Here is a 27,569-nt window from a genome sequence, read left to right as displayed (position 1 = left end):
TAATGCCTTCACTGCCCTCATCTCATTGACTTTTCACTGAAAGACAGTGTTACTGAGAGAATGTCCAGGTGCCCTTATTAGAGGCTGGGTTCTGTCTTCATCTCCTTTGAGTCCAGGCACCCTGCGGGGTCTGTGCAGTCATAGCTTGGCTGGCATGCAGTGGCTCTGCAGGTATGCAGCCCTGCCGGTCAGTCCAGCAGCTGCCTGCCCCTCTCAGTGACCGCCCACCTCTGGCCGTGCCCTGCATGCTCTGGGCCTGCGGCTGCTGCCATGAAAGGGGATCCCCCACCCCCATCTTCGGGACTGGGTGATCCCAGGAAGCAATAAGCCGCTGAGTGCTGTGGCCAGGGCTCCCCTCCCTAATCCCCAGCCTGTCTGTGTTTATCCGATGGCTTCAAGTGGGGGTGTGGGCAGACGATGAGCAGTGGGCAGCTGCTGGGTTTGCTGGGCCGGCAGGACAGAGCAGTGAGGGACAGGCCCCTGCCTGGGCTACAGAGGAGCCAGGAGCCATGAGGGTGGCGGTGGGCATGCTCTGGCTCCTGGCCCTCGGAGGGCCCCCACAGGCCCAGGGTGCCTGCCCCTCTCAATGCAGCTGCAGCCTCCATGTCCTGAGCGATGGCAGCAAAGCCAGGTATGGCACCAGGTGTGTGGGGTGGGTAGCTCAGCCCCCGAGACTCTCCCAGCTAGTCTGGGCTGGGAGGGGTTGAAGGCAGGGCCCTAGGACCACAGCTGGGTGAACCCTCCATCTCCCTGGTCATCAAGATCCAAGGGTCTTATGGGGCTGGTCTGGGTTGCATTTTCTTCCAGTCAGCAGGTTGTGCCTCCACCCTGGGGATGGGGTGGGAGTACCAGGTACCTATACACAGGGGGGCAGGGGTGGGGCACAGGGGTGCCAGCTCCAGGAAATCCTTCCTGAATCTTCTGCCAGGATCTTGAGAGAAGAACCCTCCTTCAGGGCACAGGAAATCCCCCCGTCACTTGTTTCCTCTCCTTCCTTCCTGCCCCCGACTATCCCCTCGCTGTCTCCCCAGCTCCTTCTTCCCCAGGACTCTTTCATTCTCTCTCCTCACTTCCTGGGGATACCCAATCATATCCCAGGTATTCACCACCCCACCCATGATGGGACCACTTTTGCTTTCTCATTTTTCCCACTTAGGGTCCCCTTTGGCCCAGTCTCCAGGAATCTCAGCCTTGACCCCATTCTATGGGCTCTTGGAAAGGGCCAGGAGTGCCCATTCCATTGCAAGCAAGGACCTTCCATCCTCAGCCTCTACCTTGACTTTCCCCATCTTCCATCTGAGCCTGGAGAGCCTGGGCCCTTCCATCCTCTCCTCCATCCCCTCCTGGAATGTTCCCAAGGCCCTCGTGGTTTGTGGACCCTTACTCTTCCCCCATGGCTCATTCCCTGTCTCTCTTTGGCAATCTTTAAACTATCTTGTCTCTGACCTCTTCAGCGCTCTATTAATGACTGCTGCATTTCCCAATTTGCTCAAGGATTTCAGTCCTTGGCTTAGGGTCTTTCTTACCATCTTTCTAACCTTCTTGAATTTCATCCTCCCTTTCTCCCTTGTCTTAGATGAGGGTTGGGGAGCCACTGATGGTTTCTGATCAAGGCAGCAGTGTTATCAATACAACCCTTTCAATGATCTTACCAGTGGGTGTCAGGCTGACTGGGTATGAGGGGAGGTAGAGAATGAATGGAGAGGCACCCCCAAGAAAGGACACCCCATGTGGTCGGAATAACAGGAAGAGCCCCATATTCAGCCCACGTCTGTGATGCTCCAACTCAAATGGATCATCAGAGGTAAGGATCTTCTCCCCAAGGGAAGTCAGGGCTGAGCCCTGAGCAGGCCAGGAAATACCCTATTGCCAAGGACAGGGGTTTCCCAGGTGGCGCGAGTGATAAAGAACCTGCCTGCCAATGCAGGGGACATAAAAGATGCTGGTTCGATCTCTGGGTCAGGAAGATCCCCTGGAGAAGGGAATGGTAACCCACTCCAGTATTCTTGCCTGGAAAATCTCTAGGACAGAGGGGCCTGGCAGCTACAGTCCATGGGACTGCAAAGTGTCAGACATGACTGAAGTGAATTAGCACACAAGAATAGTGTGACCAGTGTGACAAAGAGCCTCCCTTGCAACCTACAGGGAGCCCAGGGCTCAAAGTCACACAGCATCAGTGGCAGAGCTGGTCCTAGAACTCAGAGCTTCAGTTTTACTTCTAGAACTCTTCTTACCTGGTGATGCTGCCATGAGCAGGGACCAAGGAAGGCTTCTGATAGCAAGCTGGCTTTAGGATGGAAAATGAAACTCCAAGGGCAGTTTCCAGGGCCCCTAAAGTCAGCCAATGATCAGTTCAGTTCAGTTCAGTCACTCAGTCATGTCCGACTCTTTGCGACCCCATGAACCGCAGCACGCAAGGCCTCCCTGTCCATCACCAACTCCTGAAGTCCACCCAAACCCATGTCCATTCAGTCGGGGATGCCATCCAACCATCTTATCCTCTGTCGTCCCCTTCTCCTCCTGCCCTCAATCTTTCCCAGCATCAGGGTCTTTTCCAATGAGTCAGCTCTTTGCATCAGGGGGCCAAAGTATTGGAGTTTCAGCTTTAGCATCAGTCCTTCCAATGAACACCCAGGACTGATCTCCTTTAGGATGGACTGGTTGGATCTCCTTGCAGCCCAAGGGACTCTCAAGAGTCTTGCCTCCTCTAAAGCCAGAGCTCTCACCATCGATTCTACCTGCCCAGATGTCCCACATCTAATAGGCACCAGGCCATCTGCATAGTGTCTTCTGAGGGGACATGAGGCCATGAAAAGCTGCAGGGGATCCTGAGGTCCCCAGTGGCCACAGGCAGATGGCACAGTCAGACCAGGCTGCTTTGGCATCTCAGATGCCTTTGGTCCTCTTGGAGGGCCCAGTTTTTACATCTGAGCACTTGGTGGGTCTGCCTGTGCTCCAGGCTCCCCGATCACGAAAAGACTGTGTGCATTTATGGGTCCCTGTGGTTTCCCGGGGGGAGGGTGAGTCTGGGCACCTGGAAAGATGTGCCCCATGTCCTTTGTGCCTTTTCACCCCACCAGGAGCCACGCTGTTGGCCTATATTGGGCTCTTATTGTTTTCTTTCATCCTTTCCTTGACTGTTTTCTCCCCCTTCCAGCACATGTTTCCCCATCAATTCCCTTCCTTCTACTAACATCCAGACCTACCTCCCCGCAACACCCAAGCTTCCATTATCCCTGAAGATATCATTGCCTCCAATGCTTCTTTTTCTTTCTTTGCTAAATTATAAGCTGTATGGGGACAGGGGCTGTGAGTCTGATGTTCTGAATTTCCACTATACTCATTGCTCAGTAGGAGTTCCACGTACATCCGAAGAATGAATATGAGTGGGTGGAAGTAACTGGGCCTTTTGTGGGCACATTGACAATAACTAGGAAGCCCAGCTGACTTCTGAGTACTGTATGTGAGTTAAGCTGAAGGATGAGGGTGGAGCCTGTGTGTGTGTGTGTGTGGTGCTGGGAAGGACGATATGAGCAATGTGTTATGACATTACAAGGGTACAACCTCTCTTAGTAAAACTAACAATACCCCACCCTCACCCCCCACCTCCTGCAGTGTGAGCAGAGACGTCCTCCAGATGAAACTGGGGCTGCACAAGGGCGGGTCCCTCAGGCCCAGCCTCCAAGCATCTCTTGCTTTCACCGTATGTGGGTGTGCTGCTGTCAATGATAGTGCATGACAGAGTCCTGAAGTGGAGTCTCCCTGAGGGTAGGGACTGCCTCCTGCTCTCTCTCTCCTCTGCTTTAGTGTCAAACTTGATAGGATGAGGTTTCAGAAGTCACTGTCTGGGCAGAAGGAGCACGGGAAGGAGCTGGTCAGACCGACCTGATGTACTTGCAGCACTAGATGCAGAAACTTACAACACCGGTCAACAGTAATTGGGTTTCTACAGGTAACAGATATTGCAGAGGTGGTATACATATGACCTCACTTAAAGCCTCAAAATTTCCCTCTGAGGAGGAGTCTATTCTTCTGGGGAAACTGAGGAAAAGAGAGGTTATATAACATACTCAGGGGCACACAGCCAGCAAGCAAAGAAAGAACCCAGAGGTGAATCTACCTGTGAGATTGCAAAGTTCCAGCTTTTAAACACCTTGATCATCTCAAGGTCCCTCAGAGTCAGAAGGGGCTTGAGGCATCTCTTGAATGGCTTCCACATCAGATGCCATGGGACATCTTCATTAAGGGACTCTCAAGAGTCTTCTCCAACACTACAGTTCAAAAGCATCAATTCTTCGGTGCTCAGCTTTCTTTATACATTTAAAGGGCATTCAAATTTGATTTTCAAATAATTTCTTAATGAAGAAAAGGCAACGCAGTCACAACTGAGCTATAATTTAACAAAGAAATCCTTTCGATTCATAGACGCAGTGTAACAGTATACAAGACAGTCTCAGGGTTTCTAAACACTGTTCATTCTTTGTGCGCTGCAGGAGGCATGGGCTGTAAGGGGACACAGCAATTCAAGCTTGGGCCTTTAGGCAGATGACTGGACCCACTCCACAGAAGCTTTGCTCAAATACTCCCATTTCTGTGTCCAGGACAGTGGTGTGCAACGACCCGGACATGACTCTGCCCCCAGCATCTGTCCCTCCAGACACCTCCAAACTGCGCCTGGAGCGGACAGCCATTCGCAGGGTGCCCGGGGAAGCCTTCAAGACGCTCGGCCGCCTGGAGCAGCTGTGGCTGCCCTACAACGCCCTGTGCGAGCTCAGTGCCCTGATGCTCAGAGGCCTGCGCCGCCTGCGCGAGCTGCGCATGCCCGGGAACCGCCTGGCAGTCTTCCCCTGGGCGGCGCTCAGGGACGCCCCCCAGCTGCGGCTGCTGGACCTGCAGGCGAACCGCCTCTCCGCTGTGCCGCCGGAGGCCGCGCGCTTCCTGGGGAACCTCACTTTCCTCGACCTCTCCAGCAACCAGCTGCTGAGGCTCCCACAGGAGCTGCTAGCCACTTGGATCCACCTGCACACCGGGCCCTTCCTTCCCGGTCACCATGCCAGGTTGGTCCTAGGTAAGAAATGGCATCTCTTAAGAGGCACACATTGACAGGTAGGGTTAGGAGCTCAAGCTTCCAGCCAGGCTGCTTCAGTTCACATCCCAGCTCTGAACTTTCTCCTTGTCCCAGGAGGGTTGGGGAACCCTGGTGGAGTCTTGGAGAGTGGGTGATGGGGAGTGGGTGAAGAGTATCATCAGAGAGACAGATGTCCCCTAAACATGCTTTAGCTCATGTGGGGTCCAGCTTTGCGGGCTGGAGCAATCTTAGAGTGGTTCAGGGCAGCTCCCACCCTGAGGCCAAGGAATGTCTCTCAAACAGGGAAAATTTAGACACCTCACTTCCCTGGAAGTGGGGCAGGGAACAGCAAACCCCATTCCAACTCTTTGTACTTTACAGACTTTCTTACCTAGTAAAGAACACTATATAGGGTAGTACTTACATGGAAAGAAATTGTTTATTTGAAAATCAAATTTGAATGCCCTTTAAATATATAAAGAAAGCTGAAAACCGAAGAATTGATGCTTTTGAACTGTAGTGTTGGAGAAGACTGTTGAGAGTCCCTTGGACTGCAAGGAGATCCAACCAGTCCATCCTAAAGGAGATCAGTCCTGGGTGTTCATTGGAAGGACTGATGTTGAAGCTGAAACTCCAATACTTTGGTCACCTGATGCGAAGAACTGACTCACTGAAAAAGATTCTGATGCTGGGAAAGATTGAGGGCAGGAGGAGAAGGGGATGACAGAGGATGAGATGGTTGGATGGCATCACCGACTCAATGGACATGAGTTTGTGTAGGCTCCGGGAGTTGGTGATGGACAGGGAGGCCTGGTATGCTTCAGCAGTTCATGGGGTCGCAAAGAGTCGGACACGACTGAGCAACTGAACTGAACTGAACTAAATATATATGTGAGCGTGTATGTGTGTGTGTGTATATATATATATATATATATATATATAGTGCCCTCTTCTGATTATAATTCCTTCTCCCTCTCCTAAAAGGTAGCCACTGTTATGTTTATTTGCATGTTCCCTCTCTTCTACATTTACATACACATGCATAAACATACATGCACATAGAAACTTTTATCATATTATACATAAAAAACAGCACTTTTTCACCCAGCAATAAGTCTTGGAGGTCTTTGTAAGTTACCACAAATGGATCAACTTCATTTTTTTTAAACTTTGGCATAATATTCCATCATAAAGTTATTATTGTTGCTGTTTAGTTGCTAGTCGTGTCCAACTCTCTGCAACCCCATGGACTGCAGCCTGCCAGGCTCCTCTGTCCATGGAATTCTCCAGACAAGTTGCCATTTCCTTTTCCAGGGGATCTTCTGACTCAGGGACCAAGCCCAAGGCTCCTGCCGAGTCTCCTGTATTGCAGGCAGATTCCTAACCACTGAGCCACAGAGGAAGCCCCATCAAACAGTTATACTACAGTTTATTTAGCCATTCCTCCTTTTACGGGCCTTTAGATCGTTTCCCTTATTTTGTTAACACCTGTGGTGCTGCAGAGAACATTCTTGACAATGCATCCTTGTGCACGGAGACAAATGTTTCTCTAGAATAGGAACAGAGAAGTGGAATTTCTGGGTCCATGGAGTGCACAACTTAGATGTTTTAATATTAACCATGTTCTCTAAAGTGCCAGTTCTTACCTGCCCCGAACCATGTGTATGTTTACTCAGCAAGGTTATTTGAGAAACTCAGCCAGCCAATGTGTGGGCTCCATTCTAGGTGCTGAGGATACAGCAGCGAACAAGATGGATGAACAGCTTTTCCTGCATGAGGCTAACAATCAAAGTGGTCAGAATGTTTAACTTTTGCCAATCTGACTGGTGAAAGTTTCACTGTCCTTTCACTTTGCCATTTGTATTTTTTGGGGATTCTGTTGTAACAAGTGAAGTCAGAGAACTGACTACCAGAGCTGGGCAGTGATGACACTTGTGATGCAGAGGTATCATAACATGCATTTAACCAGTGACACAGGATAGCAGTCACCAGGATGGAATGGGGCTGGGGGTGGGAAATAAACTAGTGCCTTCCAACCAGTGCGAGCCCCAGAGTCATGGATATACAAGCAGGTCTGAATCCACTGTCCCCAACCCTTGATATTTTCCCCTCCAAATATACCAAATACATCTATGTAAATATACTATATGCTATTGGTTCAGTTCAGTTCAGTCGCTCAGTCGTGTCCGACTCTCCGCGACCCCATGAATCACAGCACGCCAGGCCTCCCTGTCCATCACCAACTCCCGGAGTTCACTCAAACTCATGTCCACAGAGTCGGTGATGCCATCCGGCCATCTCATTCTCTGTTGTCCCCTTCTCCTCCTGCCCCCAACCTTTCCCAGCATCAGAGTCTTTTCCAGTGAGTCAACTCGTCGCATGAGGTGGCCAAAGTATTGCAGCTTCAGCCTTAGCATCAGTCCTTCCAATGAACACCCAGGATTGATCTCCCTTAGAATGGACTGGTTGGATCTCCTTGCAGTCCAAGGGACTCTCAAGAGTCTTCTCCAATTCCACAGTTCAAAAGCATCAATTCTTCGGCGATCAGCTTTCTTCACAGTCCAACTCTCACATCCATACATGACCACGGGAAAAACCATAGCCTTGACTAGACGGACCTTTGTTGGCAAAGTAATTCTCTGCTTTTTAATATACTATCTAGGTTGGTCATAACTTTCCTTCCAAGGAGCAAGTGTCTTTTAATTTCATGGCTGCAATCAGCAGTTAGACACTATCAAATTTAATAACAATCAGGGGAGGACAGAAGGACATCACATTAAATGATTCATTTTCTATTTGAGAAATGTAAACATATGAAAAAGAATTGCGTTTTAGGAATGAGGACACATGATACCTCTCTATATATTGAAAGTTCTTTGATAGGGTGGGTGCAGTGACCTGCCTTCAGCTCTATAAAGACGTTCAATTTTAAAGTAAAGAGGGCTGAGGATATAACATCGGATTTGATTTCCTGTCATCCTCACTCTTGTCTTTTTGAGCCTGTGTCAAAGGGACCATGGCTCAGAACATCCACCCTCTTCGCTGGAGTAATGCTGAAAGCACTCTTATACTGGGGGGACAGGTGTTAAGGTTCAGGATCATGAAGCATTTCTAGAAATGACTTTGGCATATTTCAGGTTTTGGGGAAATACCCACTGCCTGGCCAGTAGCCTGAGAGGATCAGTCCAACCATGGCAGTGGTAACTGCCGATTTTGTCCATATGCTGTCCTGCTTATACGTGCGTGCTAAGTCACTTCAGTTGTGTCTGACTCTTTGGGATGCTATGAACTGTAGCCTGCCGGGCTCCTGTGTCCATGCATGACGCTGTCCCACTCACCCAGTGCTTAATATGATTCACCTTTATTTATGTTTATAGCCACCCAGAAAAGGGAGTAAGCTATCATTCTATTTTATTTATTATAAAAAATTTTTGGCCACACCGTGTGGCATGTGGGACCTTAGTTTCCCGCCAGGGATTGAACCCATGTCCCCTGCATTGAAAGCATGGAGTCTTAACCACTGGATTGCCAAGGAATTCCCAATGCTGTCATTCCAGATGAAGAACCAGACTTAAGGTTGTATAGCTAGTGAGGCAAGGAGCTGGGCCTGGAGGTCAGTTCTGCTGACTCTGAGCTTATGACATACCTTGTCTTCTCTAGGGGGAAAGGGGCTCTGGACCTGGGGATCTGAATACCTTGGGCTTACCTCTTGCCTTCCCTCTCACGCCTGCAGGACTTCAGGACAACCCCTGGGTATGTGACTGCCGCCTCTACGACCTGGTCCATTTCCTAGAAAGCTGGGCTCCAAACCTGGCTTTCATAGAAGCCAGGCTGAGGTGTGCCAGCCCACGTAGCCTGGCTGGAGTGGTCTTCAGCCAGCTGGAACTCAGGAAGTGCCAGAGTCCGGAGCTCCGTCCTGGGATGACCAGCATCAGGTCGCCTTTGGGCAGCACAGTATTGCTACGTTGTGGGGCCACTGGGGTCCCCGGGCCAGAGATGAGCTGGAGCAGGGCCAATGGGTACCCACTCAATGGCACAGGTGTGTGACCTACAGGGACCACTGTGCTGAGATCCCAGACTAGGATGGGTGGGTCAACCCTCCACACAGGTGGGGAGGGTGTTCAGGTTTCCCAGGAGGAGGGGTAAGGAAGGCTCTTTACTCCTGTCCTGTCTGAATGGAGTTGGAGGGCTCCACCCAGAGGTGGGCATGGGGGCAGTGGCTTCAATGATGATAGTGGCACTCAACCTGTTCTGTCATATTCCACCAGCCACAGACTGGTGGATTTTCGGAGCCCACCTGAGAGGAACAAAACACTGGCTCTGGGGTAGAAAGTGCTCTCTTAGTGTATTTAATATTTACAATAAGTTTCTAAGTTGTAAATATGAAACCAGTATCACTAGGAGTAATTAATGCTAGGAGTTACCATCTACTGAGTTCTTCATGTGTTAAATGTATTATGTACATAATGTCACTGAACTTTAAAGAACAACCTGATTATTCTTCTATTTTGCATATAAGTAAATTGAGGCCCTGAGGGGCTAAATGCTTGGTCTACATCACACAGCTCATACAGGGAGGTAATGGGACTCCTTAGCCTGTGCCCTTTTTGCTGTGTAGACAGAGATGGTTCATCCCTGGCACTGAGTGGGGGTAGGGGGTTTGCAGGAGTCACAGCCCACCTACATGCACAAAGAGGATGGAGGTGGCATCAGTTTTTGGCCTCTGCCCAGAACACCTCCCATCCCTCCCAGCTTTCTCCTCTGTTTCCCTCAACTAGGTAGGCAAGTGTTGTTCTAGGGCTGTGGGTTTGAAATCAATGTACCAACAAAACTGTGGAGGAGTTCCACTCAGCTAAAACAGAAAAGTTGGAGATGCGTTGGTGGAAGTGGCAGTGGGCCCCGGCAGCGGTGTGCAGAGTTCACCTCTGCCTCAGGTGCACCCAAACCCCCATCCCCAAAACATGAGCCCACCGCCTCTGAGGGGTCAGCTCTGCAGAATTCAGGCCCCTGAAAGACAGCACTGGAACATCTCAGATCTAGATGGCTGATCATTCTTACACTCTGCCCCAGTCTGAAAAGTGAAAGTGAAGTCGCTCAGTCGTGTCCAACTTTTTGCAACCCCATGGACTGAAGCCTACCAGGCTCCTCCGTCTGTCCATGGGATTTTCCAGGAAAGAGTACTGGAGTGGGTTGCCATTTCCTTCTCCAGGGGGGTCTTCCCGACCCAGGGATCGAACCCGGGTCTCCCCAATTGTAGGCAGACGCTTTTACCGTCTGAGCTACCAGTGAAGTCCATGCCCCAGTCTGGGTCTCCCCAAATTTAATCCCAGCTGATCTCCATTCCCTTGGCCAATCTAAGAAAAGTTCTATAAGGCCCAGTCTTTTCTCGGGTGTTGGGCAGAATGAACACAATCCAGGGGCTGTGAACTTGGCTGGAAATAAGCTTGGGGCAGATGGGGCTGTTCACTCTTCCTCATGTGTCTCTGTTCCCCCTTGCAGTGCACCAGGAAGTCTCCAGTGACGGCACGAGCTGGGCTCTACTGGGCCTGCCTGCCGTGTCCCACCTGGACTCAGGAGACTACATCTGTCAGGCCAAGAACTTCCTGGGAGCCTCTGAGACTCTTATCTCCCTGGTCGTCACGGAGCCCCAGACGTCCACCGAACGCAGTGGGGGCCCAGGGGCGCGGTGGGCAAGGACGGGCGAGGGGGCGGAAGCTGCAGCGTACAACAAGATGGTGGCCAGACACGTTCCCCTCGTCCCTGAGCCTGCCGTCCCGGCCACCGGGCGCCCAGGGCCCAACACGAAGGAGCAGCTGCTCCTCCAGCACTTCCAGATGAGAGCCCCAGAAGAGCACCCGGACGTGCCGGCCGGCTCCCCGGAGGCCCAGGCGCCGAGCTCCCTCAAGGTGGTGGGGGACACTTACCAGAGCGTGACCTTGGTGTGGAAGGCCCCCCGGGCTGCGAACACAACTGCCTTCAGCGTCCTCTACGCGGCCTTCGGGCAGCGCGACATGCGGCGCGTGGGGGTGCAGCCCGGGCAGACCAGCGTGACCATCCGCGGGCTGCGGCCCAAGATCAAGTACGTGGCGTGCGTCTGCGGGCGGGGCCTGCTGCCGCGGAAGGAGCAGTGCGTCATCTTCTCCACCGACGAGGCGGCGGACGCCGAGGCCACGCAGCGGCTCATCAACGTGGTGGTGATCAGCGTGGCCGCCGTCATCGCCCTGCCGCTCACGCTGCTCGTCTGCTGCGGGGCCGTCAGGAGGCGCTGGCGCAAGTGCCGCGCCAGGGGCTCCGCCGAGGCCACAGGCGCCTACGTCAACCTGGAGAGGCTGGGCCACAGCGAGGACGGCTCGGAGGATCTGTCCCAGCACAGCCTCAGCGAGGCCGACAGACTCCTCTCTGCTCGCTCTAGCCTGGACTCTCAGGCCGTGGGCGTCAGGGCCAGCAGACGGATCAACGAGTACTTCTGCTGAGGGCCGCGCTTTCTCCCAGCTGCACACAGCTGCCTACACCCCTGCGCCCACTCTCCTTCTCCTCCCACAGGCTCACTCTGACACCTGAGTCCATGCTCACCCACTCTTACCTCCCCGGGTACCTGCTTCCTCTTACATTTACACACAACTACAACAGTTAACACTTTTAAAAGCACTTACTATGTGCCAGGAAGTGTTCTAAGTGCTTTATCTATATTAACACATTTAATTCTTATGACAGTCCTTTGCGGCAGACACCGCCCTTCTCCTAGCTTACCTGGAGAAGGAACAGGGGAAGTTCCTGTAACTTGGCCTGTATCACTTTCTGCTGCGTAACAAATCAAGGCAAAATCGCAGTGGTACAAGGCAACAAGCACTTATTTTCACAGTCTACAGGCTGGTGGGTTGATTGGGGTGGCTCTGCTCCATGTGTCCTACTTGGGGCCCAGGATGGAGAGTCAGTGGTTACCTGGGGGAGGCTTCTTTCATGGAGATGTCAGATGATAGAGAAATGAGCAAAAACATACAGTACCTCGTAAGCTCCTTAACACTGCCATTTCTGCCCATATTCTACCTGCCAAAGTGAGTCTCATGGCCAAAACTAAGCTACTAACAGGGCAGAAAGGGACAGTTCTCCCACAAAGGTAATGGTGGGGCAGGACAAACTTCGCTGAGCAGTGATCTGACCTCCGCTGCTCACAAGTGCACAGCTAGGAAGTGGCCGCTCTAGCATTCGGACCACACACTTGCTTCCAGAGTTGACAGTCCTCACTGCTTCTATACTGCATCTTGACTACATTTATGCTAACTCGTAGGCACTCACATTTAATCTCTTTATCCATTTTCCACATTTGTACAGTCACACACATACAAACACCATGGCCTCACTGTGGACACTCATGGATTCTAGTCATCTGATTTTTAGTAAATTCTAGAGATTTGGATGATGCCCACGAGACTACTGCTCATTTACTCAGAACGTGAGACTGAAGGGATCTGAGAGATCCTTTGAGGTGGGTGGCATGGTACACCCAACACTGTCCGGCACACAGCTCACTTCTGTCCCCATGTAGCACTCTTTGTGATTCTAACTGAAACTTACCTGAGTTCCTGAGGGTGTCTCAGAGCCTCCTGGGTCACTCCATAAGCCACTCAAAGGAGGATTCCTGTTCAGTTTGCTTAAAGGTGGGAAACTTCTGAGATGCAGTCTCAGTGCACAGGAGAAGGCAAATGTCCCCAGCAGAAGGACCAGCGTTCTGTCTTGTCTGTAGAACTTTCTTCTAATGAAGAGAACATCCAAGATGTTTGGTACCAAGGCCTTTGGATAACAACTGAGGAAAACAAGTGATGGGACAGCTTTTTGAAACTGGGGACAGCAAGTGATGCAAGGAAGCTATTTTGTTAGTGTCATCTGAGACCCTGTATTGTCTTTAATACTTGCTGAATATAAAAACCAATGTGATGCAATCATTTCTAAACTACTTCCTGTGACATTTACAGAAGACCTTACGATGGATGACCTTACAACTTATTTTCTTGTTTTCTCTCATATTGATCTTCACAATGACCTGTTTTGAAGCCTGGGCTATTTGACTTAACAGACAATAAAACTGAAGCCCAAAGAGCTGAATAATTTATAGAGGACAGTGATAAATTTTCTTGGAGGATCTGAATCTTTGATAATGTTCCGGCCAGGCTGAGGGTCTTTATTCAGTGTTGATCTCTGCAGTGTGACCCACAGCAGGTTTACCATGGAAATGGGTTTTTTTTCGAGCTAAGTGAAACCTGGGGTCAGAACCATGAGAGCACCAGTGCACAGGAACATGGGATTTTCATACATGTATATTTCCTGTCCATCACCTGGAGGGTACAACTGACTATAATTTGAGAACCGTTGCTATTGGCTAGAGAAATTATTTGGTTAGAAGATGACGAAGCCACTGTCTATATCATAGGTCAGAAAACATTTTTTTTTTCTGTAAAGAAAGCCAGATAAGAGATACTTTAAGCTCTGTTGCTGCTACACATCTCTTGAGTGTGAAAGCAGTTTCAGATAATATGCAAGTTAATGAGCACGGATGAGTTCAACGAAAATGTTATTTACAAAAACAGGTGGCAGGCTGAATTTGGTTCCCCCTCAATCTAGATGTGTAAAGGCATTCTGCGATGCCTTATGAGACTCAAGACTCAACTCTGATTGATGTATGAGACTGACAGGCACTCCCCAAATCAGAACAAATGTAAGTGCAGGAGATTAAAGCAGCCATCTGTTGAAATGATAAAGATATTTTCTCTAAATGACTGCTGAGCCAATCAAGAGTGAACAATTACTGGCCCAACTAACATGTAGTCAGTTTTATTGAACCCTGTTTGAAGAAAAATCAGGAACTTGAAGGCAAAAATGTGTTAGTATTTATCCAATATTATGGGTGTATGTGCCCGCGTGCGCGCGCACATGTGTTTGTGTGTGTGTGAGAGAAAAAGAGCAAAAAAAGATTCAACTTCCCAGTGCTTCATGAAGACCTACCTTAGTGGTCTGAATGGAATGGCTCCCAAGACGGTCAGCCTCCCAGTACCCTTCTGTCAGCCTCTCTTTTCGTGTTCTATCTTCCTTGGTTTCCTCTTGAGAAGAATCATCCTGGATTGTGCTCATGAATATTCAAGTCATTGGAAAAAACACATTCACGCTGTAAAAAATAAAATGATGTACTGTTTATGTATTAGTCTGTTGGTACATGAGTCTGGTTAGTATAAGTCAGTCCCTGAAAACCTAATGTCTTTTTAGAGTCTTGGGAAAAGAATTCCTAATCTCCCAGATGCTGAAGACCAGCCTGTACTATGGTGATCCCACAGCATGTGACCCTAGGAAGCCCTGTTTGGAGCTTGGCTGGAATCATGACATCTCCATGATGTCTTTTTTTTTTTTAATGTAACATGGTTATATTCCTCCTGATCTACATAGTAGGTCACTTGATGTAGACTTGCAACCTTACAGGGTACTAAAAGGCAGACAAGTGAAATTTAATCCTGAGAAGTGGATGTGGTTATTAAACTAGGCTATTAATCAAGAGACTCAGCAGTGTGTTTAGAAGACTAGAGCTGAAAACTTTTAACTGTCATATAATCCAAGAGAGACAGAAATCAACTTACAAGTATTTGAGCATATTTTATTTGATTATAAGGGCATTGTAGTCAGTATAGCTTAGGCTTATGCTGTGCTAACAGCTCCCAGATATCAGTGGCTTAACACAGAAACATTCCTGCTCTCATGGAGTATACTTGAGTGGGGGGGGAATAAGGATAGAGAAAGGGTCCTGCTCTCTTGTTCACCCAGGGACACAGGTTGATGAAGGCTCTACCACCTGGAATGGCAATGAGGGGAGACTAAAGGACCATCTCAGACGTGGTTGGAGCAGGTGGAGTAACGAAGGAAAAACACCAGCTTGAGAAAGAAGAAGGATAGCACATCTGCTGCCTAGAAGGTTGACTAGTTCTCATTCTGAGCTCTTCCAAAGTTCTGGTCATGAGACTTCCCTCGTGGTCCAGTGACTAAGACTTCACACTCTCAATGAAGGGGGCCCAGGTTGGATCCCTGGTCAGGAAACTAGATCCCACGTGCTTCAGTTAGGAGTTCACATGCCAAAACTAAAGATTCTGCATGCCACAACTAAGATGCAGCAGAGCCAAATAAATAAATATTAAAAAGTTCTAGTCATGTTGGAGTGACGTTTTTCCAATTGAGTGGACAGGAAATCTGCTGATACCCAAAAGCCATTTTTATCTAATTATTTCACAAACATAGAGTAACTCCTTGCCCATGACTCTGTCTCTACTAAGAATCCTAAGAGATAGGTTCCTAAGAGCATCCTGCCAGAAGGGAGATGGAAGTGTAGTATTCTCAGATCCCTCCCCTTTGTTGTTCCATCTCTTGAGTTTAGTCTTCTAGCCAACAGCACAGCTACTCCCTATGACCAAATATCAGATAAGGAAACCAGAGGATGAAGGAGTCAGGAGAGGAGAAGTAGCAGTGCAGAGGTGACCTGGCTGATTTCAGAGAGGACATGCCAGTGGGTGTTCTTCTCAAGCTTCCAGCAGACCACTGGAAGGCTGAGTTGAACAGAATTCGTTTAAGAAATCTAGATGGGATGAACAGAGAAGAAATTGTAGGGGATGTAGGGCTCTTTTGGCATTTTTATTTTGGGATGAAGAAAGAACTCCCTGGTCATTTGTGATACCCATGGATTGAATCACATTTTCCCACAAAGCAAGCCTGACAAAATCTTGGCCAGCCTGTTAGGGAACTCTGGAGTGAGAACCACCCATCGGAGTTGTCCCCCATCATGCCAGACTGGCCGGTCCTTGTGCCCTCACCACCGTCAGTCTCTGCATGGGGCTGCCTTGGGAAGGGCATGCAAGCACTGACTCATTCCTCAAAGGGTGTCTAGGCAGCACCTATCCTTGTCGGCCACAGCTTTGTGCCCACGGTACTCTCCTTCCTAATTTATTTTACCCGGAGAGGAAGCCCATATATCTAGCCATACTGTAGAGTTAGTTTGTCTGGAAACTCCAGCAAATATATTTGGCTTGGATGGAAAGCCTGGGGTGTAATCAGCTTAGTTGGTGACCCATTTCCCCATCACTGGTTAGCTACTAAGCGGATTTTCTTCCCTGAGGTCTTTTATAGGGTATAAAGTATATCATGAATCTTAGGGGAACCTGTGGAATTTTGATAGTCATCAGAAGTAATAGTACCCCAAGTAAAAGAAAGTGACTGTCTTCAAGAGTCTGTTGGTGTGGGAGGTGAATTAAACTTTATTGGGTACCTACTATATGTTAGATAGTTTATTTTGCATAATCTTAGTGTTTCCTAGAAACACTAAAAAGTGTCAATTTTCTCACTTTGCACAGAGAAGTTCACTTCAAAAATTTCAAGATTAGGAAGCTTAAGCTAGAGAGAAGGCCTCCTGGGACCAGATTCATAGCAGTCTTGCTAGCCACAACGTTCCTTGCATCTAGCAAGGGTGTGGCTTAAAGCAGATGACCAATTTATATTTGTTGAATGAATGAAGAATGGCAAAGTATCCAGAATCACATAGAATCTCACTTTAAAAAATTTAACATGTGAGATATACTGCATTCGAGATAAGTTATGTGATTCAGGATAAGAAACGTGCTTTGATTTAATCAGAAAGCACAATCTTGTGGTTTAACCTCTGTACCATGATGTTTCTCTGATTCTGGTCATCCAAGCAGCAGGTGAAGCTGTCTTAACTCACAAGATAAATGAATCCACCACATGCTGGAGAAATTGCCACTGATAAGAGTGGTTCTAAAATTACTTTGTCAACCATCATCTGAATTTGCATTTAGAGACTGGTTGAAAGTTCTAGGTTTCAGGAGTCAATTGTGATTAATGAATTTTAGATGGATTCTGGCAAAATTACCTGAACCATGGTGCTCAGAAAAGCATCACTTGCTTGTTTTTCTGATCTTTTCATATGAGACTGAGGGGAGGCAGTATCAGGATTGAATTAGACATCTGCCTGATAGTTGGCTCTCTGGGCTCAAGAGCCAGAAAAAGAGTGAATTTTCGATCTAGTTAGGAGAAATAGCTCCCTCTTCTGGGTTCTTACTGAGCTTGTGATCTGGGCCATAACAGACCTCAGGGTATCCAAGGGCTTTGCTGTTGCTGTGCTGACCTACATCATTATGGATTACCAGTAATAGGATTTGCCACTTGGAGGCTTGGACTGTACTTATTTAAAAAACTCATAAGGTAGTTTCTTACAGAAGGCTATGGCTTCAGTTCCTCAGTATTTCCTGCTAGTTCTGGTCTTTCTGGATTCACATGCGGCTCAGCCATCCTGTCTGCCAGGATGTGCCTGCTCAGAGGAGAGTTTTGGCAGGTGGGCTGGGATAGCAAGATCCCAGAAGGTTGTAGGGGAGTGGGTTTTCTTTGGGGATGATGTGGTGTGGGAGCAGGCCAAGATTTGGCAGGAAATCAGCAAAATATCTTTGAAACTCACTTTAGTTGGTTTAGTTGGTGCTAAAGTTTGATAAACTCTGCATTTTTACCAGAATGTGTCTAACTCAAGTGAATTGCATTTTTTTTCTTCTAATTCATACATCTAATACCAGGATGACCCTGATCCTACTTCCCAGTTTCTTGATGTTCATCTCAAAGCTGTTCTGTTTTTTTGTACAGGACTCTGAAATGCGTATCTATCTCTTTGGGAGAGATCCCAAGGAACCTTCCTGAAGAGTTCAAGCAAGTGAGAATTGAAAACTCACCTGTCTTTGAACTGCCCCGAGGGTTTTTCATCAATATGAGCACTTTGGAGTATCTTTGGCTCAATTTTAACAATGTCACTGTGATCCACCTAGGAGCCCTGGAGCACCTGTCAGAACTGAAAGAGCTGAGACTGGAGGGGAACAAACTCCATTCAGTACCATGGACAGCATTCCGTGCCACCCCACTCCTGAGGGTCTTGGACCTCAAACACAACAGGATTGATGCACTCCCTGAACTGGCTCTTCAGTTCTTGGTCAACCTGACCTACCTTGACCTATCCTCCAATAGACTGACAGTTGTATCCAAGAATGTCTTCTTGAACTGGCCAGCCTACCAGAAACACCGGCAGTCTGGCCATGAGGCTGAGATTCTCTCCAGCATGGTGCTGGCTCTACACGACAACCCCTGGTTATGTGATTGTCGCCTAAGGGGACTTGTCCAGTTTATCAAGTCCATCAGCCTTCCAGTCATCCTGGTGAATCCCTATCTCATGTGCCGAGGTCCTCTCTTCAAGGCAGGACAACTTTTTCATGAAACGGAGCTCAGTGTTTGCACGAAGCCTCAGATCTCAACCCCAAGTGCCAATGTCAGCGTCCAGGTGGGACAGAATGTGACCCTGCGATGCTTGGCACAGGCTAGTCCCTCACCAACTATTGCCTGGACTTATCCTCTGAGCACATGGAGGGAATTTGATGGTAAGTGCATGCACCCTCTCCATGTATCTGGGGGTGCTAGGGAGTTCTGTAGCAACCCTGTCCTCAGAAAAGAAGCTCTAAACTGGGTCAATCATGAAGGAGGGGTGCAAGTAAGATTGGGACAGGCCTGAATTATACTCACGACGACAGAAAGAATTCCAAGATAGTGCCCCACTATTGGCATTATTTTAAATGTTTGCATACAGAACTCTATAGGATGTATGATGTAAATACTATATACTAATATATTTAAATATTTGTTGCATGTAGATTTATCAATATGATATTTATATTTGTTACACACAGATGCATATAATAATATATATGTGCTGCATATAGATCTCTATGAGATAAAAGGTATAAATATATATATTACTTATGTATTTGTTGCTTACATATATATATGTTGCATACAGTATGTAAGACATAAATATATATTAGTTGACTTAACATACTGTATAAATATTATAGAATTGTATATGAACACATATAATCTTTGAAAGCCTTCTAGATGCAAAATACTATACTGCATATTTTTAAATCATATAATTTCTGACTAGAACTGAGTCAAGAGATAACTTAATACTTATTTCTTAAACTTTTCTGAGCAAACTCACCTGAGGTTCTTGTTTGAAATAAAATTTTCTGACCTCTTTTTGGAGATTTGATTAAATTAGACCAGGGGAGACCCTGGGAGCATTTATTTTAACAAGTGTTTCCTCACTCTCTCATTCCCTAACCTCCAGCTAGCTCTTACCAGGCAAGGTTGGGAAGTCCTAGATACTGAGTGAATCTTACACTTTCTACCACTATGTTGATCAGACTTTTTTAGCTTGAAGTTGCAATACTGGGACCCAGGGAGAGACCTCCAGGGGTCCCACTGCTGGGATTCGAACCTGTCTTTCATTTCCTGAAGTTCAGGCTCTGCTTTCATACCTCAGCAGAAGTCATCTTCAATGTTGACTCTGCAGGTTTGGAGCACATCATGAAGCCAGGGATGGCCTTTCTGGAAGCATCTTGACACTATCTAGAAGACAGCTGGGAATATCTAAGTAAAACCGGAGAAATACAGTCACTCAGATATTATATGTGGTGGCAAAACTCTGGAAAAAATACCTAATTAACTGAAATTTTGACTTTGTCCTACCATTTTGATTACATCTTATTGGCTCAAGGTTAAATACCAGTGAAGGAGAAATACACCATTTGTGGTTGTAGCTTCTTTGAGAGTGGTGAGGTACATCCAGATGTTCTCTTTGTGATGCTTTATCATCAGGCTCTTTGGTATCATGTTCAATCCATTCTCTCAATAATAGTAACAGCTAACACTTACTGAGCACTTACTATCAAACTTGTGGAGTAAGTACTATTATCATCCCATTTTACTGGTGAGGAAATTGAAGCCAAGAGAATCTAAGCAACTCTACTTACTTAGTACATGGATTTTCCTAATTTACTAAGTAAATGCAAGACCATTTACTTAGTAAGGGATAGATTCCAGGCATTTGGCTCCAGACTCTGAGCCACTCTACCTCTGCAAAGTAAAAAGGCACTTCCTGAAGCTCATGATATTGTACAATTACACTGTTGTTAGAGATCTCCTAGAAACCAGGGGATAGCTTGGCAAGGCTAAAGTCGGTTGGTAGGAGGAGCTAGTGAAGCTGAAAGAGTGCGGTCTTCATAGACAGAAGAACAAGGTTCCAGATCAACCGATGACTCTGAACAATTCTAATTATGGACAAGTTGCTTAATCACTCTAGTCCTCAACTTCCCATGTGTAAAAATTGGAGACTTACCTTACAGGGTTGCTGAGAGGCAAAAGAGCGAGTGAGTGAAAGTCACTCAGTTGTGTCTGACTATTTACGACCCCATGGACCACAGTGTCCGTGGAATTCTCTAGGCTAGAATACTGCAGTGGATAACCTTTCCCTTCTCCAGGGGATCTTCCCAAACCAGGGACTGAACCCAGGTCTCCTGCATTGCAGGCAGATTCTTTACCCGCTGAGCTGCAAGGGAAGCCCAAGAGGCAAAACCTGACACCAAACACATGCTTAATAAATGCTCACCACCACTTTAAAAGCAACAACAATAACAACAACAAACACCCCCCCCCCCCAAAAAAAAAAAACTGTCATTGCCAGACACTCTCCAGCTGACTGTTTATCAGAGAAATGTCTACCAGAGTTGTTCTGTTCTCTTTCCACCCAGTGCTGACTTCGTTTACTGCAGAAGATGCTACTCTGTCTGAGCTCGTCATTCCTGCTGCCCACCTGGTAGACAGAGGCAATTATACCTGCATGGCCTCCAACTCCATTGGCATGAGTACCGTGGTCATCTCCCTCCGCGTCCAGCCCGCCCAGGCCCTGCTCGCCCCCCATTCTCTTTTCTCCCCCTCGGAGAGCAGTGCCTATGTTGACCTGCGGGTGGTCAAGCAGACCGTGCACGGGATCCTGCTGGAGTGGTTTGCGGCGGCGGACACTCCTGAGAAGTGGTTCACGCTCTCTATTGCGTCGGATGAAGCCCTCAGGAAGGAGGTGGTCCACGTCGGCCCGGGAATCAACACGTACACGGTGGATGATCTCCTCCCTGGCACAAAATACGAGGTTTGCCTTAGCCTGGGGGGCCAGCCTCCACGCCAGGGCCGGTGTGTGGTCTTTGTGACCGGCCGAGACGACGGCGGGCTGGAGGGACGAGAGCGCCTGCTGCACACCACGGTGATCCTGTGCGCCGTGCTGCTGGCGGTGCCTGTGGGCGCCTACGCCTGGGCGGCCCAGGCCCCCTGCAGCTGCCGGGGGTGCGGCCAGCGCTGGTGTCTTCACCGCAGGAACGCCCCCAGGTGCCCCCTGGCAGTCCCAGAGCACAGAGACGACGCCTACAGAGACCACACCGCCGTCTGTGAGGACGGCCTGCGGCCCGGAGGTGCTGAGCGCGAGGGGGACGAGCAGAGAGCCGGAGAGGGAGATGACCTCCGGGGAGGGCTGGTGTGGACCTCCAGCCCTTAAACGGATTCTCTGTGGTGGCTCACCTTGGCTCGACCCATTTATTCAGCAGGTGTTTATTGAGCACCGACTCAGTTCCAGGCTCTGAACTTCACACAACGGTCCTGGAGACACAGTCTTTCTTAGCTTCATGGAACTGATGCCAAAGGAGCTTTCTCCAATTAATCATTCTATTATCCATGGTGAGTGGGGATTAATACATGTTATTTTCTATGTAAATAACTGTATAACATTTATATGTTTACGGAACATTAACATATAATATATTTCACACATGTTATCCCACTGGAGAAAGGTAGGCTTCTACCCCTTGTTACAGGTGAAGAAGCAGAAGTTCAGGAAGTTATAACCACCAGAGTCTGATGTTCTGAAAAAGCTGCCTTTTGGGGTGAAACTAGAGCTGGTGCGTGATGTGAGTCTCCATATGTGGGTGTCTGTGTTCCACAGAGCAATCCTTGGTGCTCCTGGGAGCCTGGCATCGCCAGCACTGAGGAACAGGGGACTGGCTGCAGCCCGGGGCTCATGTCTAGTGATTGCTGGAAACCAGAGTCATATGGCTTCCGGGAGCAATATCCAGAAGGAGAAGAATCTCTGTAAAATCATATGACTATTATTATTGTTGTTACTCTTACATGATCCTGATTCCCACCTATTTTCTTGAAACTGAGATTCAGGCTTATTTGTTCAGCCCTGTCTTCCTAGTATCTCAGTACTGAGTATGGCAAATGTTTTTCACATGAATAAGGATCTAATGCCTACTCCTGTTTCCAGTTAATGTTTCAAGCCCTCCTATTAAACTCCTGAGAGGTGACTGTTTCCTCTTACCTATGCTCACGTGGAGTGGGGGTCCCCATGAAACCCAGGGATGGCTCATTGTCCCTCCAGGCAGCTCTGTTGATGGAGGTCTTTCCCAGGGTTTAAACCCACATCTGTGTCTTCACAACTCCTCCAACTTGCCACAGGAAAACCTTCTGAAGCTTCAAGGGTAAGCTGGCCTTCTTGTGATGTCCCAGAAATATTTTCTCCCTCCCTTCTTCCTACCTTCCTTCCCAATTCCTTCCAGATCCATCTTAAGTATCATGTCCTTCCTCCAAGTAGCCTTCCTGGACTTTCCATGTCTATGGAAAAGAAATAAGGAATAGAAAAGGATGTGCGATGTTTTTGTTGCTTGTAAGCCCTTGAGGCAGAGACTGACCTTTCTTGCTGAAACTACTGGACTCATCCAACCACTGGACTGTGTTGATAATCAATATTGGTTGTAATGAATTTTTAGAAATTGAAGACAGCTCTCATATCAAACAAATCGTTCCATTAATTCTCATTGATTTTCTTCTGAGCAAGAAGTTTTTTATGGAAAATTTCAGTCATACCAAAAGTAGAGACACTCTTGTTCCTCCCCTTCAGTCGGCTTCAAAAAAAATTTTTTTTTAACATTTTCTGCTCTTATTTCATCTAGTCCTTGCTCTCAACAGTTGCTGGGGTGTTTTTTTTTTTTTTTTGGATGTGGACCATTTTTAAAATCTTTATTGAATTTGTTACAATATTGCTTATGTTTTATGTTTTGGGTTTTTTTTTTTTGCCACAAAGCATGTAGGATCGTAGCTCCCTGAACAGGGATAGAACCCACACCCGCTGCATTGGAAGGTGAAGTCTTAACCACTGGACCACCAGGGAAGTTTTTTTTAACTGGGGTGTTTGTGGCTGATACAAAGCTTCACAGCTTACCTGTGAGTATTTTAGTTTTATCTCTAACAGATAAAGAAGTTTCAAAAAGACACTCTCATAATGCCATTATCACACCAAAAAACATCCATTTTTGAATGATATGTATATAGTTATATATATGTGTGTATATATATGCACATATGTATACAAACACACACACGTACGTTATAAAACAGAGAATTCGTTTATGAAAATTTTCCCATGATAAAGTTGTTGGAACAGGACAAGAATGTGCTTCCACTGGCCTCCAGGTACTTCATTCCGTAGGATCAAAGGCCATCCACAGTTCTTGGTGGGTGGGCATTGCAGCCTTCATGAAGGGGCCTGGGGCTAAAGTGAAGACAGGAGTGGATGCTGTGGCCTCCATTTCTGGCAATAAAAACTTTGTGGTGGGTGTGGACAGAGGGGCAGGAGGAGGGAAAGGGGAGTAGAAGAGAAGTGCAGGAAGCAGGGAGAATCAGGAGCATGTCCTGAGCAGGGGTCGTGTTCAGCTGAATCTGTGAACTTGGAAATTTAGGGCAAGGGAACACAATCCACAGAGGAATTCTGAGAATCTGTCCCTTAAACTTTCCCTTAAAAAATCCTAGAGTATAGATGTGCATTACTCAGACTGACTAGGCAATATGGTTAGTCAATAGCATTGACTCTGCAGCCCAGTTTCCTGGGCTTAAATTTTGGCTTTGCTTCTTACTGGCTTTGTGACTCTATTTCCTTGTGCCTTAATTTCCTCTGCTGTAAAATGGAGATAATAATAGTAACTACTGCATAAAGTTGTCCTGATGATTATGTGAATTTTTACATGTAAAGTTCTCAGAACAATGTCTGGCACGCAGTAAGCCCTCAATAAATGTTATCACTATTTAAGGCATCCATGTCCATTTGTGTTTTCTTTGACTGACTTTGCAGACACTGGTCATTAGGAACATCAGATCTTACTAGGTTGACATATGTGTATATGTAGAAATACATATATAAATAGATACATGTATGTGCACACTATATATATTCAGTCCTGAATATTCATTGGAAGGACTGATGCTAAAGCTGAAACTCCAACACTTTGGCCACCTGATGAGAAGAACCAACTCATTGGAAAAGACCCTGATGCTGGGAAAGATTGAAGGCGGGAGGAGAGGGGCATGGCAGAGGACGAGATGGTTGGATGGCATCACCAACAACGATGGACATGAGTTTGAGTAGTCTCTGGGAGTTGGCGATGGACAGGGAGGCCTGGCGTGCTGCAGTCCATGGGGTCGCAAAGAGTCGAACACGACTGAGCGACTGAACTGAACTGATATACACATAATGACAGAATATCTATGCTAATATCCTTCACATTCTGTTGTTCAGTTGCTCAGTCATGTTCGACTCTTTGCGACCCCATGGACTGCAGCATGCCGGGCCTCTCTGACCTCCAGTGTTTCACGACATTTGCTCAAATTCATGTCTGTTGAGTTGGTGATGCTATCTAACCATCTCATTCTCTGTTGCTCCCTTCTCCTTTTGCCTTCCATCTTCCTCAGCATCCAGGTGTTTTCCAAACATTTGGCTCTTTGCATCAGGTGGCCAAAGTATTGGAGCTTCAGCTTCAGCAACAGTCCTCCCAATGAATATTCAGGACTGATTTTCCTTAGGATTGACTGGTTGGATCTCATTGCAGTCCAAGGGATTCTCAAGAGTCTTCTCCAGCACCACAATTCAAAAGCATCAATTCTTCAGCACTCAGCCTTCTTTATGGTCTAACCCTCACATCTGTGCATGACTACTGGAAAAACCATAACTATGACAATGTGGACCTCTGTTGGCAAAGTGACGTCTATGCTTCTTAATATGCTGTCTAGGTTTGTCATAGCTTCCTTCCAAGGAGCAAGCATCTTTTAATTGAATTCACATTCTGTTTAATGAATGTTTAAGTAGTGTTCTGTGTAAATAATGTTTTAAAGATGCAGTAGTTTTAGATTCAGTTGTCATGCTCTTAGGAATTTATTTAGAGCTTAGACTGTGTTATTTTAAGGTAAGTACCTTTGACTCAGGAGACATTTGTAAGCAGGTCTACTTGCTTTTAGAGTGAAGCCATTGCTAGTCTTAGGTATATGTAGTTAGCAACCTGAGAGAAGTGTTTTGTCCTTTTCCTCTTTTATTTTTGCTTGTTAGAGCCTGTATCCCTAACACCTAGAAGAGGGCCTGAGACAGGTAATATGTATATTTAGACATTGTATAACTAAAAGAAGGATTCAGTAAATTATTGATTAATAAATGAATGACTGGACCTCAGTAAGCCAAAGAGGTGCATTTGTACAATTTTATAACATCATCAACATCACTAGACTATTGACATAAAGTAAGGTCACTTACTTTATTGTTCAAGTTATGGTTACTTAAGCCATTGCCACTTCATTCTAGAAACTAAGACCTTCTGAGCACTGCCCTTCCCCAGTTATTTCTATGAATCTCCTAAGGGATCCTCCCTGTGTCCACATGTCAGTGATTAGCCTTAGTCTTCACATGGCATCCTCCCCGTCCTCCCTGTCCATCCTCCTGTGCTTGGGGCCTTTGAAGACTGTTGGGGAAGCATGATTACCTGCCAACATCCATGCTGGGTAGGCTGACCTGGATTTTCTCAAAGCTTCTAGTCTTCAGGGTGGGTGAGGGATAAATTGGGAGATTGGGATTGACATATACACTACTATATATAAAGTAAGTAACTCATAAGGATCTACCATATATCACAAGGGAACTGTAATCAATATTCAGTAACAACCCATATGTGAAAAGAATCTTAAAAAAATTATACATATACATACATGCTTTTATGTATATGTATAATTGATCCACTTTGCTGTACAGCAGAACCTAACGCAGCTGTGTAAATCAAATATACTCCAATAAAAATTAATAATAATTTTTAAAAAGCTTCCAGTCCTCAGAGAAACAGAATTCCTGCAGCCCCCAGAGAACTGGGAGACTGTGATTCCTCCCCAGTTCTTGCAATACTTGACCAGTTGGACTCTGGGGGCAGCCATTGATTGCAGAGTCCCACAGGTCCTCTTAGGGGCATTCTCATCACTTCCTAACTCCCCAGGAAGGTAGATGCTGAAACGCAGGCTGAATGGCTGAAAAGGTCACAGATGTTGTGGAATCTGCCCCACCCTCCCCCACTTCTTCCTGGTCCACTCTCCTCTCTTCTCCTAGTACCCAGGAGAGGTTTCCAGACCCATCAGTGGGTGGAAAACATCCTGGAAGTAAGGATGAGCAGAAGGAGCCCTCTCCTCCAGGTATGATGCTCTAGTATGGGGACTGTCAGCCGTCCTCAAATGCCCTCCTGTACAGCTAAGAATAGCACCTGCCTCCTGAGCTCGCATCAGCAGAAACAAAGCTGGTGGCAGGTGCTTTGCATAGATTAGCTCTTGTCATCCTCATAGCAGTGATTTTTTGCACCATGTATTGATGAGGAAAATGAGGTCCATGGAGGCTTTGGTGTCTGGCCCCAAGTCACACTTAGGTGGCAGAACCAGGATTCAGATTCAGGGTTGTCAGACTGTAAAGCACAATGTTATTTCATATAATTAGAAAGTCTGAGTTCAACCACAGGAAAAAACACACACTGTTCTACAGACTCTTTGGAGACCCAAGAGTGGGATAGCCTGCCCCTTCTGTCACCCCTGCCTCCCAGCTCTTTACCTTGAGGTGTAACATTGTGCTCGTCCCAGTGTGACTGGTCAGGCACTCCCTTGCCCCTGCCCCCACCCCATTCCCTGCAGTGACACTTGGCTTACGCTCACTCCCACTGGTCTGGGGTCTCCTCCAGTGCCACCACCTTTGCTGGTCCTTTAAGGGTCCACCATATTTTCCTCCTCCTTCTCAACACGACTTGTGCTGGCACTCTCCCCATACTTTCCAGCACAAGAGTTGCTCATGTGCCTAGTTTCCAAGATTGACTCTGCCTTGGTTCAAGTTCCCGGGTTTGTCCTGGAGCTCCACTCTCCATCCTTGGGCCCTGATGCTCTCCTGAGCTTCCAACCCAGTGCCACTGTCCCAGAGATGACACTGATTCCATGTGTGGGCTTCCATGCCCACACCTGCCCTCTCTGGGCTGAGCTGGGATAATTAGTTCTAGCTCCAGACCCTATTCCTCCCCAGGCAGCCCTGCTGGGGCTTGTCCTGCTTGAGAGAAAAGCCCCGTCCAGGCCATGATCTACTCAGGTAGATAAGCCCCACAAATGCGTTGCTGTTGGAGATGTATGCATGGCAATTTGGAAAAACTTTTGCAGCCTCCCAAAGTCAGATCTGGGGGTTGAGGGATGGATCCATTAAAAG

General features: G+C 47.4%; 2 protein-coding genes across 2 annotated transcripts; both read left to right on the top strand.

Moving 5' to 3' along the window:
* The first annotated feature begins 210 nt into the window (after positions 1–210).
* On the top strand, positions 211–11,541 carry LRIT1 (leucine rich repeat, Ig-like and transmembrane domains 1). The gene is made up of 4 exons (XM_055425315.2): positions 211–631; positions 4,602–5,068; positions 8,802–9,107; positions 10,568–11,541. The coding sequence occupies exons 1-4, from the start codon at positions 510–512 to the stop codon at positions 11,539–11,541; spliced, it is 1,869 nt and encodes a 622-aa protein (XP_055281290.2). The 5' UTR covers positions 211–509.
* Positions 11,542–17,337: 5,796 nt separating this feature from the next.
* LRIT2 (leucine rich repeat, Ig-like and transmembrane domains 2) lies at positions 17,338–21,530 on the top strand. Its single transcript, XM_055424322.2, has 3 exons — positions 17,338–17,447; positions 17,747–18,528; positions 20,737–21,530. The coding sequence occupies exons 1-3, from the start codon at positions 17,338–17,340 to the stop codon at positions 21,528–21,530; spliced, it is 1,686 nt and encodes a 561-aa protein (XP_055280297.2).
* Positions 21,531–27,569: the final 6,039 nt, after the last annotated feature.

This window comes from Moschus berezovskii, chromosome 12, assembly GCF_049115385.1.
Source record: "Moschus berezovskii isolate FMDL1 chromosome 12, NW_MosBer_1.0, whole genome shotgun sequence".
Lineage (NCBI taxonomy): Eukaryota > Metazoa > Chordata > Mammalia > Artiodactyla > Moschidae > Moschus > Moschus berezovskii.
The sequence above is the reverse complement of the archived record's forward strand: the minus strand, read 5'-3'. Positions and strand labels throughout refer to the sequence as shown.